Raw genomic sequence first — 19553 nt, forward strand, 5'->3', positions numbered from 1 at the left:
CTATGTGGCAATTGGTCTACTTTGTTATCTGATTTGTTAACATTATTATTCTTACTGTTATCTTATTCCCATAAAATTGGTATGAGTATATTTTTCTCCCTTCTTCCTTTCTCCCTCTCCCTTCTCTCCTGCTAGCCTGTGGTGCTGGGGAGATAGCCTGGGACAGCTGAGGTACACACTTAGCTCCTCACTTTCCCCTTGTTCTCCTAGTCAGGTTAGCTAAAGGCTTATTAAATTTGCTGGCAAAGAAATGTTTGCTTTCTTAAGGTTTTACTTATATGTGCATGTATGAAGGCATGTGTAAAAGGCAAAAGGTAGCAGGGAGCCCTTAGAGTTAACATGTGGTTGTAGCGGGTGGTTGTACATGTTTTAAATTCCAGCACTCAGGAGGCAGAGGCAGGCAGATCTCTGAGGCCAGCCTGGTCTACAGAGCAAATTCCAGGACAGGCAGGGCTACACAGAGAAACCTTGTCTCAGAAAAAAACAAAACCAAGTGAGTCACTTAATGTGGGTGCTGGCAACTGAACTCAGGACCTTCGCAAGAGCTGTAGGCATGCTGAACTCCTTTGCCATCTCCCCAGCTCCCTTACCCAGCCCTCCCCCAACTTTCTCTGCCCCAATCTTCCCTCCCTTCCTCTTGGCTATGTCTAGTCCCTTTAGATATATAGCTAGTACAGACTTTCGAGCTCCACTTACTGAGACAGGGTCTTTCTGTGTAGCTAGCCCTGGTGGTCCTGTATATGGACCATACTGGTCTCTGCCTCCACTTTGTGTGTTTTGCTTGTTTCTATGTCCATACACCACATGTGTACCTGGTGCCCAAGGAGGCCAAGAGAGGGCATTGGATGGATCCCCTGCAACTGGTGTTACAAATGGTTGTGATCTCCCCTATTTTGGGAATCAAACACAGGCCCTCTAGAGAAACAGCCAGTGCTCTTAACTGCTAAGTGATCTCTCCAGTCCTAATTCTACCTTTTGCCGGGCAGTGGTGGTGCACGCCTTCAATCCCAGCACTTGGGAGGCAGAGGCAGGCAGATTTCTGAGTTCAAGGCCAGCCTGGTCTATAGTGACTTCCAGGACAGCCAGGGAAACAGAGAAACCCTGTCTCGGAAAACCAACCAACCAACCAACTAAAAAATTCCACCTTTTAAAAGTGGGCTGTTGGCTAGTTTGAGGGTGCATGTCTTGAATTCACGCATTCAGGAGGCAGAATTAGGTTGATCTCTGAGTTCAAGGCTAGCCTATTCTACACATTGAGTTTCAGGTCAGCCAGTTTTAGTGAGATCCTGTCTCACAAGGTTACTCACTCCCGCCTTGCTCTGCTCTAAGGTTGAGTATGCTGTGTTTTCACTTGCCTGCACTTTTTTTTTAAACCTATCTTTTGCTAAAAGATGGGTGTGATGCACACGTAATTCTAGCATTCAGGCAAAACAGGATGATGAGGCTAGCCTGGGCTTCATGGGGGAGCCTGTCTCGTCTCAAAACCAGATGTGATTTCCAAATTTGTTTCTTTACCGCTTAAGTGCTGGACTCCAATGCAGAGGCAGCAGGTTCGTCTAACTGCCTGAGACATGCTATATACCCTGGGGCATTGAGAACATGTATTCTGTATGTCAGGTCTAGCCAACTTTATTAAAGTTATGTAATGTTTGGCACATACATAAGATTATAGTGACAAAGTCAGTGCGATGTGGTGGGGAGCCCTGAAGCCAGCAGCCCTCACTGGGTCCATGCGCCTGCTTTGTTGAGAGGAATTCATGTACAGGTCCTGTGCAGCTCACTAGCCTTGAGCTTCAGAAAGGCCATACTGAGTTTCTGCCACCTATTCACGACAGTGCACAGGGAGGGGCTCTGGCAGCAACTCCTTAATCACTTGTCCATCTCCTGAGTACTGGGTTTTCCGGATGGTTGTTGTCAGGTCCAAAAGAAATTCAGGACAAATGGCTATGGTGTCGCTGGTCCCTAGGCTCTCCGGATTGCAAGTACCTGTTACAGAGTCTATGCTGGCATCCTGGCTCTCCCTCCCCTTCCCCCGCAGAGGCTGTACACTGCGGTGGTGGCCTTGCATTCACGTGGCCCTGGCCCACTGCTCTTTTCTCCACTTGTCCCCTCCCCCACTCTCAGCAAGAGGACAGAAAAGCTGCAAACAGGCTCCTTAGGGTAAAGGGAGGGCCACCGGTGTGTTCTCAAATGTCAGACAGCTACTGGGCCTCTGCAGGCGGCTCAGTGCTCTTGCCAGGCAGTCTCCTCCAGCATTGCAGGGAAGGCTCTGGCAGCCAGCCGAGGATTCCCCTCACCCCTCCCTGGTTCTCACCTTTCCTGTTATACAGGAAATGCTGTCTAGGCAGGGCGCAGGCCAAGAAGGGGCTCAACCCCTACTGCTGCTGAGGCCTCTGGCCATGCTGCAGTCACTTGACAGATAGCTGGCTCCCTGCCCTAGGGCACACCCAGGGAAGGTGACATGGTGGCAAATGTCTCCAGGGCAAGCCTGAGACGCTTTACAAAATAGCTCTGCAGCTGAAGCCAACTTGGAAAATTCCAGGGTAAAGGAAATTTACTACAGCTCAGGGATATCCTGAGCTTGAATGAAAACATCTAGATTTTTATTTGGGGTGCTAAGAACAGGAAGGCCAAAGCCCCTCAGCACAAAGGAAGGACTCAGCCAAGCCCACCAAGAGGGAGTCCTTTAATAGATTGCACAGACAGGAGACACAACAGGCCGGCACCCTGCTCACAGGCCCAGGCGCTTTGCCAGCAGATGCAATGGCCTCCCCCACCTGGGTGTGGGCCGCAGGGTAGAGATGAGGTGGTTTAAAAAACACAGCTGTACTAATTCTTCACTTTCACAGAAAAGAGAAACTTGGGGGAGCAGCTCACTGGAGAATTTACATAGAGCTGAGTCTGAAAGCCCACCCCTAGAGGAGCTGAACCTCCCCTGAGCTGTCTGTGCTCAGTAAGGGGCAGACACCACATGGAAGGCGCAGGCCAGTCCAGAGGAACATGCTGACTGAAACAGCCGTCCCTCCCCTTCCCAGCTGCTGGCATGTCTACACTATGTACATTGTTGTGCTTTATCGCCCCCACCCCAGCCTCCGCCTGAAGCTCAGGGTGGAGGGAGGAACCCCTGAACCAGATTCAGCTGGGTGGGAGCGCCAGGCCCCCAAAGGCTGGAGCTCTGTATGGTTCTGAGGCTGCCAGGCCCAGGCACTGGAGCTGCAGACCAAGGGTACAGAGGCAGCCTCAGCAGCCAGCTCTTCTGAGGAGGAGCAGAGACAGAAGGATCAGCGCTGGACAAGATGCAGGCTGGGTAGGAGCAGGCAGGGTGGACGGACAAGTGCAAGGCCATGAGTCTGGGGCAGAGGGCTGTGCACGTGGGGCTGACAGAGCCTGCAGGGCACCTCACAAGAACCATTCTGTAGCAGTGAGCTTGATGAGGGAGGGTGTGAGGACCACTGGCTTGGGGCCCCATGGAGCACAGGGCTGCTTCCAGTTTATCAGGGGCTGGCAGTGGCAGGCCCCAGCTCAGGGTGTGTGCGTTGGGAGATTCAGGGAGAACCGGCAGGCATCCTGTGCGGTTGGGTGAGAAGGGAAGGCTGTGGTGGCATCTTTGAGTGTGTCTTCGCCAGGCCAGGGGTTAACACAGGATCAGTTGTTCTCAAAGAGCGAGAGCAGATCGTCACTGCTGTTAGTGGGGAGGTCAGGCGGACCCAGGTAGGAGAGCAGTTCATCAGGATTGGTCAGTTCTGGGAGCAGCTGAGGGCAAAGCAAACACATTAGCAGTGGTGGGCGCAGCGCAGAGCCCTCTCTTCCAGTGGCCATGCTGTTCTGGTCTCAGGCCCAGTGGGAATGCTAAAGTGCCCTTCCCCCGCCAAATGCTGGGTGCCTGAGTGAAGCCATCTGGCTGTATGCAGTGGCCTCTGTATCTCCCCATGGAAGGCTGCTACAGGACAACAATTTGAGACATGGTCCCCAGGAGCCAGTGAGAACCACCAAGAGGTGGCACTGGAGATGCACAGGCCTAAAAAAGGATCTCCAGGGCCCACAGCAGGATTCCATGCCCCCGGGGCTTTCTGCTCTGGCCTGCTCCTCCTCGTCCTCATGTTGGAACTTCACTGAGTTTCGATTATGGTCCAAGGACAGTGAACACACACACTCATGCTCCTGCTCACAAGCTGCCTGCCTTACCAAGATGCAGAACTGAATTAATGCCCAGGTCACACTGGGCTCTGAGGACAGCGCTGTGAGCTTCACACTCCCAGGCTTCAAAGCTTCTAAGGGCAGGTCACTCATTAACCACACACAGGTCCTGGTACAGCTGCCCCTGGGTGACATTCCCTCCTGAAGGTTTACTGTTATCCCTTCTATGAAGCAAGGTGTGTAGACCCAGGGACCAGCGGCTCCCACCCCACAGGGGACTGGCTACTTACATCCAGAGCTGGTTCTGAGGCCTCCCCTGCCCCAGTCATGCTGGGAGGCCCCATCATGCCCGAGGCAGGATTGAAGGCCAGTTCGCTGATGGGCCCTGTGTTTGGTTGGCCCAGGGGCTGCCGGGATGCAGGGGAAGGGTTTGGATGGTGTAGCTGGGTTCCTGGGGTGGGCCCGAGGTTGGGAGTGTGCAGTCCTGGTGGGCCAGGATTATGGGCTGGGTCCAGGTGGCCTGCTGGTGCCATCTGATGATGGAGAAAGAACACGTTAGAATAGGACTCCTTGGAGACTCCCCACCCATGGGCCTCTGTACATAGCACTAACCTGGCCTGGGAGGCAAGGAGCAGACTTGTCTGGAGTCAGGAGGCTGCTGGGAATGTCAGACTGGTAGGAGATTGGGGGTGGCCCCTGGGTGAACTCAGCAAGGTTTGGGGTGGTGGGTGTAGCAGATGGGAAGGATTCTGGGAAGGTTCCAGGCCCCAGGAAGTTGGAACCTACAAGAGGAAAGTCAGACAGACAGAACTCAGCTAGGTGGACGTGCCAGGTAGAAAGGAAGCTAGGGCACGAAGGGCTGCAGCCACACGGGCGGTAATTCTACATCACTGCAAGGGGGCCGAACCTGGGCAGTCGCTGGATGGAAAGGGGCCCACAACAAATGCAAGTATTTCAGTGAAGGCCTTACTCCAAACCATAAGGGAAGGTGGAAGCCTCACTACCCTGCTGGTCCCCATGACTTTCCCACCATGCCAGAGACGGGCTCTGAAGGGCAGGCATCCCCAGCATGGGACTTGTACCCGTCCGTGGCTGTGACGCTGCCACAGGCAAGGAGGCTGATCTGGAGAAGATGCATCATTTGCCCAGGATCACCTGAGGTTCAAGCCTGGGTGTGCCATACTCACCCTGGCTGGGGTAGTCGCTGGGGGTAGGGGCCGAAGGGGGCTGCAATGGGGCAAAGGGGGCAGCGCCAGGGCCCAGGGCTGCAATCATCTCCATCACACTGGGCATGAGCACATGGGCAGGGCTCACGGTGCGGCAGCGCTTCAGCACTGGCCCATCCGGCTCCTCCTTGATGTGTAGGTCAGGCTTCACAGGCACTGGCTTCCAGCTACATGTAGGGTCGATGGTGATCTCCTCATAGTCTGAGCTAAGAAGGGACAGACGGGTACTGGTCATCTGCCCTACTCAGCTTCAGGAAGTTTCCAACCAGGCTTTCTGCTACCCAGAAACCTTCTGGGCACTCATTAGATGTGCAGTAGGCACTGGCCAGGAATGGAGCTGCTTCACCGTGGAAGAGGCTCTGAGAACAGCACTACTTACTCCAGCACGCCCCCTGGTGGCCACAGATGCCAGGGTAGCAGGAAGAAGACACTTACTTCTGAATATAAATCAGGATGCCCAGCATATACTGATCCACCTCCAGGCCCTCCAGCAATGCCGTCTTGCTGTAGAAAGCAAAGGAGACTGGTGAGGGAGCCTAGCCCAGCTGGGTGCCAACCCTATCACTTCTCCAGCTCTGTCACCCATGTGAGGTGACTCTGTAAGGGCCCCTGTGTGTGCAGCAACTGTTTATGGTATGTACCAGGTGACCCTATGTGAGGTAACCCTGGATAAGCCACTATGGCAGTCCAGTGTGAGGGGATGCTATGCAAGGCCACTTAGTAGGCGCTTTCTGCCCTGAGATGGGCTGCTCTGGTCTGTTAGGGAGCCCCCCCCCCTTTTTTTTTAAGATTTATTTATTATATCTAAGTACACTGTAGCTGTCTTCAGACACACCAGAAGAGGGCATCAGATCTCATTATGGATGGTTGTGAGCCACCATGTGGTTGCTGGGAATTGAACTCAGGACCTTTGGAAGAACAGTCAGTGCTCTTAACCACTGAGCCATCTCTCCAGCCCTAGGGAGCCCTTCTTGATGCTATTTCATGTTTCAGCCTCTGAGGAAGTGGCAGCTCTTCCCTCATCATTAACAAGACTGACTTACTTGCATACCGGACACCTCCAGGTCCCCCGCTCACAGTTGAGCTGTAAGTATGACTCCAGGTCAAAGCACTGTGGAGAGACAGGGACAGCGGTCATTCTCATCACCACAGTGGACAGGGGTGTTATGACAGTCTTCAGGAAAGTAGGACTTATTTAGGTATATATTTAAGGTATCAGGTTTCAGGTTTCTATGGCAGCCTTTCTCTCTCTCTCCTCTCTCTCTCTCTCTCTCTCTCTCTCTCTCTCTCTCTCTCTCTCTCTCTCTCTCTTTTCTCCGAGACAGGGTTTCTCTGTGTATGTCCTGGCTGTCCTGGAACTCACTCTGTAGACCAGGCTGACCTCGAACTCAGAAATCCGCCTGCCTCTGCCTCCTAAGTGCTGGGATTAAAGGCGTGCACCACCACTACCCGGCAGCCTTTTCTTTAATAGACCCAGCTTGGGATGCCCCAAGCTGCCTTCCCCACCCAACAGAGGATGAGGCCAAGAACATTGTTTTCCAACACTGAGTGAGGTGGCTTCTGCCTGCCGACACAACGCTTGGAGCTTAAGGCAAGATGATTAGGGAGTCAGGCTCGTCCCAGCTACACAGTGAGTTTGAGGCCAGCCTGGGATATCTGAGGTCCTATTTCAAGGGGAAAAAACCCTTGAAACGGATTATCACACTGTATCTCAGGCTGGCTTTCCACTTAAGATCCCGAGATCCTGGATTACTGGTGTAGATTACTATACTAGGCTCAAAATATTTCTCTTAACTGCTGGTAAACATGTCTTTATCTGAAGTTTTTACAGGGTGCAGCTATGGATATTACCGTGCATCTCAGCTGGGTAAATGCTGGAAATAGAATTCTTTCCGTGGATTCTGTGGTCTGCTCTGTTCTTAATCATTTTATTTGTTTACATGTCAAATGATATCCCCTTTCTGGTTCTCCATAACCCCCACCCAACTGTTCTTTCTTCTTAATATCACTAAGCAGTTTCCACCTAGATTCTAGTCAATACTGAGGCGACTTTCTGGTTTCTCCACAAACTCAAAATCTTAAGGGCAACAAATGTCTACAGGGACCACACACCTGTATGTGTCGACAGTCGTGACCACGGGCTGGGAGCTGGATCCTGCGGAAGGTGATGGGGCACTTCAGGGACACCTTGATAGCCGTCTGTTCCACCCCATCCTCTCCATTGGGCCCAGGGGTGCCAGGGATGGTGCCGCTACTGAAGTTCCGCTTTACTGACATCAACAGGGGAAAGGTCTTGAGTAAAGGACCCCAACACCATGGCTAACCAGGGACCCAGTCACTGCTCAAGCAAAGGCCCTCAGGTAGCCTGGAGCTAGCTAACCGCTGTCCCAGGTCAGAACTAGCAGTCTGAGAGGAAATGGCCTCTGGGCCACAAAGCAGGGTCAGTCAGGCACAGGCAGGCGGCTGAGCAGAGAGCACTCACTCTTGGTGATGCAGTGTTCAGCGGGCAAGAGGCGTTTCTTGAGGAGGCCCTGCAGCACGGAGCGGACAGACGGACGGTGCACCAGCTGCAGCACGAACAGGTGGGACTGCAACAGAGTGAAGGGTGTTACATGGAGGCTAGGGGGAGGAGCTAGGGAAGGTGGATCCGGCTCAGGGGACATGTCTAAGAGTTAATTCAAGGAGTGCAGATACAGAGGGCAGAGTTTAGTATGGAAGAAAGCCAAGCCAGCCACCATCCTGGCAGCCAGGCCCTCCCGAGTGCTGACAAAGGCAGGGGCTTTTCTAGTTTGCTACCACACTGTCTCAGCCCTCAGCAGAGCACTCTGGTATTGCTCAACCACTGTCTAGTTTTCTGTCAAAACACAACCTCCTCAAGTCCCTGGAACTCCTGACATGCTATGGCTTCTGAGCCACCCTATCTCTGTGCCACCTCAATCAGCATGGCTCCTGGTGGCCTGCAGTTCAAGGTCTACTTGGGATCCTGCCCACTGGAACCTGGTGAGGCCCAGACCAGTGCAGATGGAACATCTTCCATGAGCTTGGTTTCTTTGACATAATCAACAGGAGCATTAAATCTTTTTAATGTAACAGAGTGTATTTAACTGGTTCCCTTTTCTTAAAGGGCAAGGACAGAGTAAAACAGAAAAGCGACATCTTGCTTCTCAAGGAGACAGACCCTCACCCACAAGCTCCCACAGCCCCACACTACGCACACAGCAGCAGGCGGTGACAGTGATCTGGATGGTGTTGCGACCTGGCTGGCACACGTGCTTCAGGTAGAGGGGCTTGTGCGAGGTCTTGTTGTCTCCGCGCTCGATGCTGAGGGGTGTGGCGTTGACGCTGACCTGCACAGATGCCGGCCAGTTGGTGTTCATCTGCCGGTCCTCATGGTGGTAGCACTTAAACTGCAGCTCCAGGTCAGGCCTAGTAGGGAAGAAGATGATGGAGCCCATACTGTGCAGCCAGGGACCAGGGGCAAGATGGGAGTGAGGCTCACCTCAGCATCAGGGTCTTATAGACAGAATCTCGGAGCTGGAAGACGTGGTTGCTCACAGCCAGGTTGTGCTGCAGGCGGAAGGGCTCCAGGACCACCCCATCTCTAACTGGGAAGGTCAGGCGCAGCTCATCACAAGGGACACTTCCTGAGGGCAGAGGTACGCTGGCCATGAGCTTGGTACCTTGCCAAGGGATCTTGCCCCTCAACAACACTTCTGCACCTAGAGCCCCAAACCCTAACTCAACCCCAGTCAGAAACTCTGGAGAGGTTAAGATAACCCCCCACATGGGGCTCCCACTAGTGTTTCTTCTTAGAACTTGGGCCCACAGTCTGCATGTCCTATCCCGCTTGGTTATCAAGCACAGATGGAATCACATCTGAACAGTCACAGGACGTGGTTCCAAGTAAGGAAGCACATTCAATCTGGACTTTTTCCACAGAAGTCTCCCTGAAGTAGGGGTCTGTAGCAGGGCTGGGCTGCTGAGGGTTCATTTTGGCTTCACAGAAAGATTTTGACAGGGCCACTATGTGAAACAGGAGGATCTGATCTAACCCTTCTTGTTTTTTGTTTTTTTAAAGATTTCATGTATGTGAGTACACTGTCACTTTCTTCAGACACACCAGAAGAGGGCATCAGGTTCCATTATATATGGTTGTGAGCCACCATGTGGTTGCTGGGATTTGAACTCAGGACCTCTGGTAGAGCAGTCAGTGCTCTTAACTGCTGAGCCATCTCTCCAGCTCCCCCCACTCCTTCTTAGTTCTTATGAAGCTGGGGCACTGGGCTTTTTTCGGGGTCTAGCAACTGTCCCTGGTTTTCCAAGCTCCCTGTAGGACTCTACTGAGTCCTGATTACCCAAGCTACTGACACCTCAGGTGGGTGTTGGCCTTAAAATAAACACTCACCAGAGGGTGATGGGTGCAAGGAGCTGAGGCCTGGCTTGAGGTCAGGCAGGAAAGGAGACTTGACTTCCTGGCTTGGGGACATGTAGGGGACATTGCTGCTAGGCGTCATGGGTGGTGTGGGATTCCCCGGCAGTGGGGAGCTGGGGTAACCAGGGATGGAGCGGGAAGGCTGTAGAGGTTGAGCATAAACAGTCAAAGCAGAATGGCAGGGGAGGCAGGGTAGTCTGTGTTCACGGAGCACCCGTGGAAACCATCACAACCCAAGTGGGCAGGAGGCAGCCTGGAGTACTAGGCAGGGCTGCCCCTGCCTGGGTGCCCCTTTCCATGTACCCACCCTGTGAACCTCCCGGCCCATCCACCCCTGTCAAGCCCCGTACCCCACTCAAGCCAGGCTGGCTGTAGCTGATGCTGCCCCCGTTGAAGCTGGTGCCCTGCCCGTTGAACTGCTCTGTGGGCTGTGGGAGAGAAAACTGAGTGTGCTTGGGGCTCTGCCCTGCACTGACCCCCGAGGCCCAATCCTAGACACTGTACCACACAGAGGTGATGATCTGTGCACTCTCTACATCCCCTGAGATGATTTCATAATACAAAAAGTTAACACTACATCAAACAGGAGTGAACCTCTTAGTTGGAAAGGCTGAAAGATTAGTGCACACAAGGCTCCCTCTGCCTTCCCCCTTCTCAGCCTCATCATCCTGCCTTCCCAGGCTCCACATGAGCTGTGCTCATCCCCCATGTGCCCAAAGAGGAGGCACTGCCCGCAAGGGCCTGTCTTTTAGACAGAGGTCAGGATGCAGGGTAGAGGAGTGAGGGAGTGAAATGCACAGCTTCACAAAGAGTATGGCTTGAAAGCCTACCTGCTGTTCCCTACACCAACTGCTCACAGGCAGGCAGGCAGGCAGGCAGGCATGTGCGCACCACCAGTCACCCTGAGAGCTGTTCTCATATTGCCTAGGATTCCCTGGCCAACCTGCCTAAAGGCCCACTGAGTCCCATGGTACTCAACCCAGCCCAGGCCCACAGGAACCAGTCCTACCTTGTAATGCAGTCCCGTGGGGCCAGGGGCAGACAGGGACTGGGCCATGCCCTGCTGCAGGGGTAATCTGTGTCCTGCGTAGGAGGGGGCAGGGCCAGGGGGCTGCCCAGGGCCAGGAGCATACTGGGCAGTGCTGGCTGCGTACTGGCCTCCTTGCAGATACTGCTGCCCAGGATACACCTGAGAGGAAGTGGATGCCCAGGGAAAGAGAGGTATCAGGGGGAAGCAGTTTGCCATGCATGTATATATGTGCGTGTGTGTATGGGATCCTGTTGGGCACAGGCAGTCCTCTCTCACTCCAGATGCCACCCTTGTCGTAACTCGGAGGGCGCTAGGACCGAGCCCGAGCCAGCAAGATACCCACCTCTGAGTAGGCTCTCTTGATCCCCTGTCGAGGCAGTGGCTGCCCCTGGGGAGGCCCAGGGTACCCATGCTGAGGCAGTCGCTGTCCTGCATATAAGGGTGTCATGCCTGCTGCCCGGGTGGGAGTCATGGCCAGAGAGGAAAGGCCAGAGGGGCCCATCATTCCTCCCATGCCTGAAGGGTTCATGCCAGGGGGCACACTGGGTCCTCGAGGACCTCCATGCTGCAGAAACTGGTTGTTAAAAGACTGCCCAGTCCCCATCTGAGAGGAGAAAGAAGAGGAAGAGTCAGACCCCACTCTTAGCTGCTGCCATGGTCCCCTCTCTCACTGGCCTCGTGAAACCCAGCACACTCCACACTTGTCCCCAGAACCTGATGCCTTGCCAAATCTACCGAGCCCACCCATAATTACCACCACATGAAGGAGCTGGAGGGGGCCTTACCGCTCCATATTGGCTTAGCTCCTGGCTCTGCTTCTCTTGCAGGGCAGCTACCGTGGCGGTGGCGGTGGCTGTTGCTGTGGCTGCAGCAGCAGCCATGGCAGCTGCAGCTGCTGCTTGTGTGAAGTCAGTTGAGGGCCGTGCCGCATGTGTGGGGAGCCCCAGGCCTGCAGGGCCTCCTGCATACCTGTAGGTGATATAGGACTTCCTTACTGTCTAGAGAGGCTTGCTATGGGACACAGCACTCAAGGGAAGTCCATTCTTCCATTCTTAATAGAAGTTCCACTGTAGCTACTAGAGACAGCAGGGGAGGAGCAGGCAACATCCAACCCTTCTGCAGGACTGTCAGGCTGATGGCTCAAGTCACTGCTTACCCGGTGGTGAAGCTGGACCCCCCAGGGTAGCTCCCTCGGCCATACACGCCTTGCTGTACGTAGCTCTTGCTAGCACCTCCTTCAGCAAACGCCTGCTGTCCCAGGCACTGCGGGGAGGTCAAGGCAGAGCTGCCACCTGCCACACCAGGCATCATGGAACCACCAGGGGGGCTTCCTGCAGGGCCCATGGGGTTCCCCAAAACCTACAAGGAAGTGGGAGTCACCAGAGAGAACGAGCCAAACCGCTGTCTTTAAGACACAGTCCTAAAGTGTGAGATGCCAAGACATGTCCAGCAAATGGGGGAGGACCTGGGTGGCAGGAGTGGTTGTCTATAGTTCTGACTGGAGGGGTCTCTGGAGCCAGGGGAAGACATCCCATGGTAGTACAGAAGAAAGGCACCTATTGACTTGAGACCCTCAGGCAGTCCCATCCTTGTGCTTCAGACAGTCCGCTTGGTCCCTGGTTCTTGGAGCCCTAAGATGGTAGAGGCACCACCAAGGCTCTGGATCCTGAGGGCTGGGGGTATGGCCCCAGTGCGCACTCACCTGGCTCTGTGTTGCGTTGCCAACTCCCCACACAGTAGTGACCACAGACAGTGACCCAGCTGGCTGAGTGGCACTTTGTTGCCAAGGCACAGACTCATATGCAAATGAAGTGTCACTACAAGAGAGCAGCTGGTTAAGGCAGGGTCAGAAGGCCCAGGGCTTACCACGGCAGGCCACAGAAGCCCACACTCACCCGTGTGGTGCAGGGGGCAGGGCAGGTTTCATGGGGTTCATGGGGTTCATTGGTGATGGAGCAGCCTACAGGCCCAATGTGCTGGAACTTATCTGGGAGGAGTTGTTCCGGCTGCTGGACAGGAGGGAGAGGCAGGAGCTCACGGTAGCATGGACAAAGCCAGGGCAGTAGTAGTGTTGGCAGATGTCAGCCCAGAGTGCAGTGAGAAGCTACTCTAACAAGGGCTCTGTCATCTTAAGCCATTGGACCAACCCTGGAAAAGGGCTTTCTGATATCAAATACTTCCCATATACCCTTTCCATATAAACCATATAAAGCCAGGAACCCTCAGCAGGCCCTGGAGAAGGTCAGAGGGGTAGCCCCCACCCTGGGGAGCCCAGAGACCTGTGAAGGAGCAGAGCTTGAGTGTTCTTTGAGACGGAGGCTGGAAAGTCAGGCAGCAGATGTACAACGACAGTCCATCCACCAGGTTGGCCTTAGGGCGGCTGTACCGACACAGCTGACACAGGACACAGGCACCAACCCAGCCCCTGGCTGGCAGTTCTCTCCTATCAAGAAGGTGGCAGAAGGGCTTCAGGTCAAAGGACCTTCAACCTTATCCTGATGACTTGAGGGGAGCAGGTGTGTGTGTGTGTATGTGTGTGTGTGTGTGCATGCGCCTGCCTGCCTGCATGTGTGCACATATGCACTCACACACCTGAGACAAATATGGCCTTAAGTATATGGTCAAGTGGACATCTTGCCCCCCACAGACCCATCTGTGACACTTGTGAATTCCCAACATGGCAGTGACACACACAGCACAGCAGGTGTGTGTGGGGTAGGTGTGTGTGGGGTATCCACAAAGTGAGACCATGCTAACGCACATCTACAAGATGGGACCAACTGGGCTTCATTCTTAGAAAACCGTAGCAGTGGCTGGTGGATAGGGAGGTGACAGCAGGTAAGAGCAGTGCCTGGTACAGGAGACTCCCACTCCCTGCCTTTCTCAGTGCCTCGGCTGCTCAGGTCCTAATATACCCTGGACCACATGCGTGCCTACCTCTGCTTGGTCTCGCCAGAGTGGCACATTAGCCATGTGTCGGGCACTTCTCTGGGAAGACCTGGGTGCTCCTGTCTGAAGCCCTCTTTTTGGTAGGGGCAAGGGGTACCACAGCACCCACTCAGCTCTGGAACAAACATTTCTTTGTACTTAACACTCAGGGCTCAGTACAGACCTGGAGGCTCTGCAGGGCAGGGCTACACGCACAAAGCCCCAGAACAGGTAAGAGAAAGAGAGAAAAGGGGACTGTGACTTGTCCTTGCTGGGCAGCCTTAGGCTCCCAGAGGTCCTTCCCAGGCTACCAGGGAAGAGAACTAACCAGGGGCACAGAAACCTCACCCACAGGAGTCTGTCCCCTAGCTCTCAGAGGCAACTACACTTGATTCTAGCCCAGGCCAGGTCCTGCCTAGGCAGCTGGAGACAGAATGTGCCAGCTGGCAGCAGAGGCTGGCATCTCTGTTGCTCCTGCTGGATCCTGGAAGGTGACCTGGTGGGAAGACATGTGGGGTCTGGAACAACCATGTGGATGTCAGGAAAGAGGAACAGGAATCAAGACAAAACCATGACTTAATGGAAGAGAGAAGAGATGGGAAAATAGCCAAATACTCTCAGAGACACCAAAGCAGCTCAGTGGAGGAAGGGCATTGCTAACAAGTGGTGCATGAGCAACTAGAGTCTATCAGTAAACAAAAAACTTCAGACACAAAATATGATGGGGTGGGAGCATCTCTAGATGCTGCTTAATGGCAGAGCACTTGTCTTGTGTTTACACATGTCATGTTCTGGGTTTTAGCCTCACCACTGCAACAACAACAACCAATTCACAGCATATACCAAAATGAACTAGGTCCTAGGTTTAAATGTAAAATACTAAACTGTAAAATGTTTATGAAAATGTCAAAGAAACTCCACAGGATCCAGGCTGAGCAAAAAAGTTTTTAGATTTGATACCAAATCTAAATTTGATACATAAAATTAAAAACTTTTCTGTGAAAGATCTGCTAAAAGAATTATAAGATATGATACAAGCTGGAAGAAATGCTTACACCTGTTCCAAAAAAGGCGGCACAGCACCTAAAATATATAACAAATTATTAAATTATTATTATTATTATTATTATTATTATTATTATTATTATTATTATTACTGTTTTTGTGACAGGGTTTCTCTGTGTAGCCCTGGCTACCCTGGAACTTGCTCTGTAGACCAAGCTGGACTCAAACTCACAAAGATCCATCTGACTCCCTAGTGATTAAAGTTGTACGCCTTAACTGCCCAGCTTAAATTATTATTAAAACAAAATCCAAATAGAAAATCAGCAAAACACACGAATAGACTTCTTCAAAGAAAACATAAATGGTAAAATAACTCAAGGAAAAGTACTTAGCATCCTGTCAGGAAACAGATTAAAGAAGAATGGCTAAGATAAAGTGACATCATAAAACACTGGCAAGGAGAAACTAGACCCCACATGCATCGCCCATGAGAATGTAAAATGAAAGTCACAGCTACTCTGGAACAGTCTGGCTATTTCTTATAAATCCGAGCTTGCGGCTACCACAGCACAACCCAGCAACTCAACTCTGGGACATATAGCTTAGAGATGTCAACTTATGTTTATAGACCAACCTACATACGAATGTTTATCACAGCCAAAGACTGGAAATGGCTCAGGTATCCTTCAATGAAAGAATAGTTTCATCAGTGCAGGACACCCACAGCCCAGATGCCAGAGGAGCACACTACTGCTAACACATTACAGCCTAATCTAGATGAATTTTCCAGAAACTGGGTTGAGTGCAAAAAGCCAATTACTGGTGCTGTATTGTATGATTCTATCATCTGCCAAAATTAGGAAAACTGTAAACAGGTTAACAGTGGTCAGGGATTGAATGAAGGGTGGGGGGATGACCTTTCCAGGTCTATAACTTCAGCAGAAAGAAGATGGACGTGAATATAAAACCACAACAGAAAGGCTCCTCCTGATTGTAGCAATGTGCTAGTCCCAGAGTGATATTTTACTACAGCTTTGCACAATGTTACCATTTGGAGGAAACTGGGTAGAAATACAAGGAAACTTTCTGTGATATTTCTTACAACTGGCGAGAGCTACAAATTATCTCACAATAAAACATTTAGCCAAACCTGGGTATGGTGGCCCATGCCTACAACCCTAGCACTGGGGAGGTAGAGACATGAGGATCAGGAGGTCAAGGCCAGCTTTGATTAGATGATGAGTTCTAGACTAGCCTAGTGTGCTGGTGCCTACATAAAATCACAGCAACTGGGAGACAAAGGCAAAAGGGTCATGAGTTCAAGGCCTGCCTAGGTTACACAGTGAGACCCCTTTCAAGACAAAACAAAACAAAATTAACTACATAATTACAGAACCACATCACCAATAGCAAACACCCTTCCCCTCAAAAAACTGCTGTTTTTTTTGGGGTTGGCCAGGATTGTTCTGCTGTCCCAAGAAGGGAGGGGACCAGGCTGAGGCAGCCAGTATGCTCTTGCCTCATTTCAAGTCCCCTAAGGCAGCAACACTCAATGTCAGAGCTTTCCAGTCACTGGTGAGACAGGCTGCTGGCTCCACCCAGGGTCATCAGCACAGGCTGGGTCCTGAGACTTGAATGTTTAACACACCTGACCAGAGTTTGAGAGCCTCTGATCTAGGAAACACACAGAACAGAGTTGGGGAGACGAGAGCAGGGTAGGTATAGGGTGGGGAGGCACCAACAGGGGCCTTCTACATCACATGAGCCTGGGGAATTCCACCCACAATGCTTCTCTGCTGTGGACACAGACCACAGACATTTCCAGTTCCCCCTAAGCATGCCTCTCTTTGCTGGGAGGACTTCCTGCTAAACTCCTAAGTTCACACCTCAACATGTACGTCTGGTGGGAAGGCCCCAAGCCCCAGATCTGGTATCCAGTGGAACCCCCCCCCCCCCGCTCCTGACTATAGAGAGGCAGGTATTCTATGAGTGTAGATCTACCTCCCACTTCCATGGCACAGCTGAAGAGGAGGCCTGGCCTGTCAGGGTGCCAACTGCACCTAGAAGCCAGGTCCCCTAACAGAGCTGCTCTGACTTGAATTCCATCTAGGAGTACAAAGCTTTCTGGGGCTCCAGAGAACCTTCTTTCCAGGTGTCCCAGAGCAGCGACACTCCAAGTCTCCTGGCTCCACCCACTTCTACCTGTCTGAGCAGCTAAGAACAAGACCTAGTAATGGGTAGCACTCCCAGCCTACGTCCTTCTCAATAGGGCTCACTCCTCCCAAGATCCAGGGTTAGGATTCAACTTAACAAAGTGGGATCAGCCGGGCGTGGTGGCGCACACCTTGATCCCTGCACTCTAGAGGCAGAGGCAGGCGGATCTCTGCGTTCAAAGAGCCTGGTTTACACAGTGAGTTCCATGACAGCCAGGGCTACACAGAGAAACCCTGTCTTGAAAAAAAAAAAAAAAAAAAAGAAAGAAAGAAAAAAGAAAGAAAAGAAAAGGAAAAGAGACTGGGACCAAAAGGCTCCACAGAAATGACAGTTCCAGGAAAGGGTGAGGCGGTGTAAACCTGTAGTCTTAGCCACTCAGGAGGTTGGGGCAGGAAGAGCCTAGGAGTTCAAGGTAAGCTAGTAAATCACATGGCGGGAGGAGAGGACACAACAGGTATGAAGTGTGGCAGAGGCGGAATCCCGGAGTCCCTAGTATTTAAGGAAGGGTCAAGTGCCCAGAGGCTAGACGTCCTGCCTACTGCCTACCTGCTAGCCTCATTGTGCAGACAAGTGTTCATGAAGGACTCCAGGGATGAGCGTCTGCCAACAGCCCAACCAAACCTGACTTCAATGCACAAGGTTTAAAATGGAAATCTGGGGGCCACTCTAGGCTATGTAAGTCATCAGCCCTTACAGATCAACCCCAGCCATCAGGATGCTCCCTAAACATGGCGGGCCTGTCTCTTACCTGCGCATCCTCATCAAACCTCCAGTCCGCTTCCACACCCTCAAGGGCCTTGAGGTCAGCTCTGCTGAGGAAGGTTAAGCTTCCCTCCCTAGTTACCATTCTCAAGTGTCAAGGGACGCCCTTTGTACTGGTTTTGCCAGACTTGGTGGTGAGTCTGTCCACCCTACTCACATTCATCAGGTCACAGGGGCTATTTGTGTCCCTATGAAATTTTCTGCAATAACATAAATGAGTTAAAAGACATCACCAAACACCGTCTCTAACTACTAAAAGAAGGAACCCTAGAAGGATGAGGGCAGGATAGGGGAGACAGGCAGGAAAGGTGACAAAGTAAGAAACGCACTGGGTACTGGGAAAATGATACCTTGAGGGAAAGGGATACTTGGGGGGGGGGAGAACTGGGCACCTAGGAGTGGTGTTAAGGGTACCAAGGAGAACAAAAAATTTAGGGAGAGTGGGGCACCTTCGTGCCTGAGCTTCAGTCTGCAAAAACGGTGTTCCTGTCAAAAACCCGGCCAGGGACTGACAGGTCAGCGTCCTCAGCCCAGCGGCAGCGCGGCTCCTTGTCGGGCCAGTAACGACTCCCACCCCCCACCCCCGGCCCCAAATCGCCCAGACGGTGAGCACGTAAGTGGGAACCCGAGGGGTGCTCCGTGAAGGTGAACCTGCCCCGCTCCAGAGCTGGAACGACAGGCTAGGGCGAGGGCCCATCAGCCTCCTCGGCTCGGGAGGCCCCCGAAGGCCACTTGCACCCCTGGGCCAACCCCAACAAAGGCTCAGCGGAGGGGTGAGGGAGTCGGATAGCACGGCGCAGGGGGACAGGTACCCGAAGGTGGGCGGTCGAGCCGGGCCAAGCCAAAACCGTCCGGCGCTCCGGGACCGGCCGCACCTGCCACCGCACCTGCCGCACCTGCGCGCCCCTCCGCCCGCGCTCGCCTGCAGTGCCCCGCGCCACCTAGCCGCTCACCTCCGCCCGGCCCGGCCCGGCCCGTCGCCGCGGCCCCCGGCCCGCGCCGCTCCATGCGCTCAGCCCGCCCTCGGCGCCGCCCGCCGCCCCCGGGCCGCCGCCGCCCGCGCCATCGCGCCGCCGCCGCTCGGAGGGCACAATGGAGCCGCCGCCGCGCTGCTCATGCATATGCATGACGCCGCGCCGCCGGCCCCGCCCCCCAGGCCAGAGCAGCGGAGCCCCGAGCGGTGCTCCAGAGGCTCGGGCAGGGGCGAGTGCGGGCCTGCATGGCCGGGTTGGGCCCGGGCTGGGCCCGGGCGGCGACTGGCTGCCGTGCAGGAAGTTCAGTGCGCCCGGCCTGCACCCTGCGTCCCCTCCGCACCTTTGCGACCGCGGCGTCGGAGGAGCCCCGCGCGCTTCCTGCTGCTGTCCACCGGGGCGGGGCCGAACGGGGGTGGGGCTATGGCGGGGCGGGGCCACGGCAGGGCAGGCAGGGCCTGGGCCTGGGCCTGGCCAAAGCCTGCTCGTCTAGTCGGTTCGTGACCGAGCACTGGCTAGGGCCGTCTGGAACCTTCGAGTCTTTCATGGCGGACCCGTGCGTCTTTGGAGACAGGGACTGAGAAGCCCATCGCTGAAAGTGAAAACAACACATACCTGCCCACGTAGCCTCCACACAGCCAAATAGTCCCTTCCTGGGTGCTGCCTCCTTCACTCTATGTTGAAATCACTCTGTTCAAGCCGGGCAGTGGTGGCGCACACCTTTAATCCCAGCGCGTGGGAGGCAGAGGCAGGCGGATTTCTGAGTTCAAGGCCAGCCTGGTCTACAGAGTGAGGTCCAGGACAGCCAGGGCTACACAGAGAAACCCCGTCTCGAAAAAGCAAAACAA

General features: G+C 53.6%; 1 protein-coding gene across 9 annotated transcripts; it reads right to left on the reverse strand.

Moving 5' to 3' along the window:
• Nucleotides 1–2645: 2645 nt before the first annotated feature.
• Zmiz2 (zinc finger MIZ-type containing 2) lies at nucleotides 2646–19338 on the reverse strand. 9 transcript variants are annotated; one of them, XM_021210639.2, is made up of 20 exons: nucleotides 18688–18725; nucleotides 13105–13268; nucleotides 12721–12831; nucleotides 12528–12642; nucleotides 11982–12088; nucleotides 11611–11794; nucleotides 11169–11429; nucleotides 10805–10984; nucleotides 10146–10223; nucleotides 9769–9937; nucleotides 8863–9007; nucleotides 8579–8789; nucleotides 7846–7951; nucleotides 7476–7633; nucleotides 6407–6474; nucleotides 5799–5867; nucleotides 5325–5569; nucleotides 4750–4919; nucleotides 4428–4670; nucleotides 2646–3753 (listed from the first exon to the last, which is right to left on the reverse strand). In XM_021210639.2, exons 3-20 carry the CDS (start codon nucleotides 12768–12770, stop codon nucleotides 3646–3648), a joined length of 2667 nt encoding a protein of 888 aa, XP_021066298.1. In that variant the 5' UTR covers nucleotides 12771–12831; nucleotides 13105–13268; nucleotides 18688–18725; the 3' UTR covers nucleotides 2646–3645. The 9 variants fall into 9 exon arrangements, with proteins under 9 accessions (XP_021066298.1, XP_021066295.1, XP_029401026.1 ...); XM_021210636.2 differs by having other exon boundaries at nucleotides 11982–12184; XM_029545166.1 differs by having other exon boundaries at nucleotides 11982–12184; nucleotides 12721–12834.
• Between the last annotated feature and the right edge of the window lie 215 nt (nucleotides 19339–19553).

The sequence above is a fragment of the Mus pahari genome, chromosome 13 (assembly GCF_900095145.1).
Source record: "Mus pahari chromosome 13, PAHARI_EIJ_v1.1, whole genome shotgun sequence".
In the NCBI taxonomy this organism is placed as follows: Eukaryota; Metazoa; Chordata; class Mammalia; order Rodentia; family Muridae; genus Mus; species Mus pahari.

What these genes read in the sequence shown, in the direction of transcription:
- Zmiz2 (XM_021210636.2), bottom strand. Translation starts at nt 12,770, where the DNA reads ATGAACCCCATGAACCCCATGAAACCTGCCCTGCCCCCTGCACCACAC. An exon ending in TGGAGGTGTCCGGTATGCAA is followed by an intron (nt 5,868 to 6,406) that starts GTAAGTCAGTCT and finishes TGCTTTCTACAG; the next exon opens with CAAGACGGCATTGCTGGAGG. An exon ending in CAGCGACTACCCCAGCCAGG is followed by an intron (nt 4,920 to 5,324) that starts GTGAGTATGGCA and finishes TTCCTCTTGTAG; the next exon opens with GTTCCAACTTCCTGGGGCCT.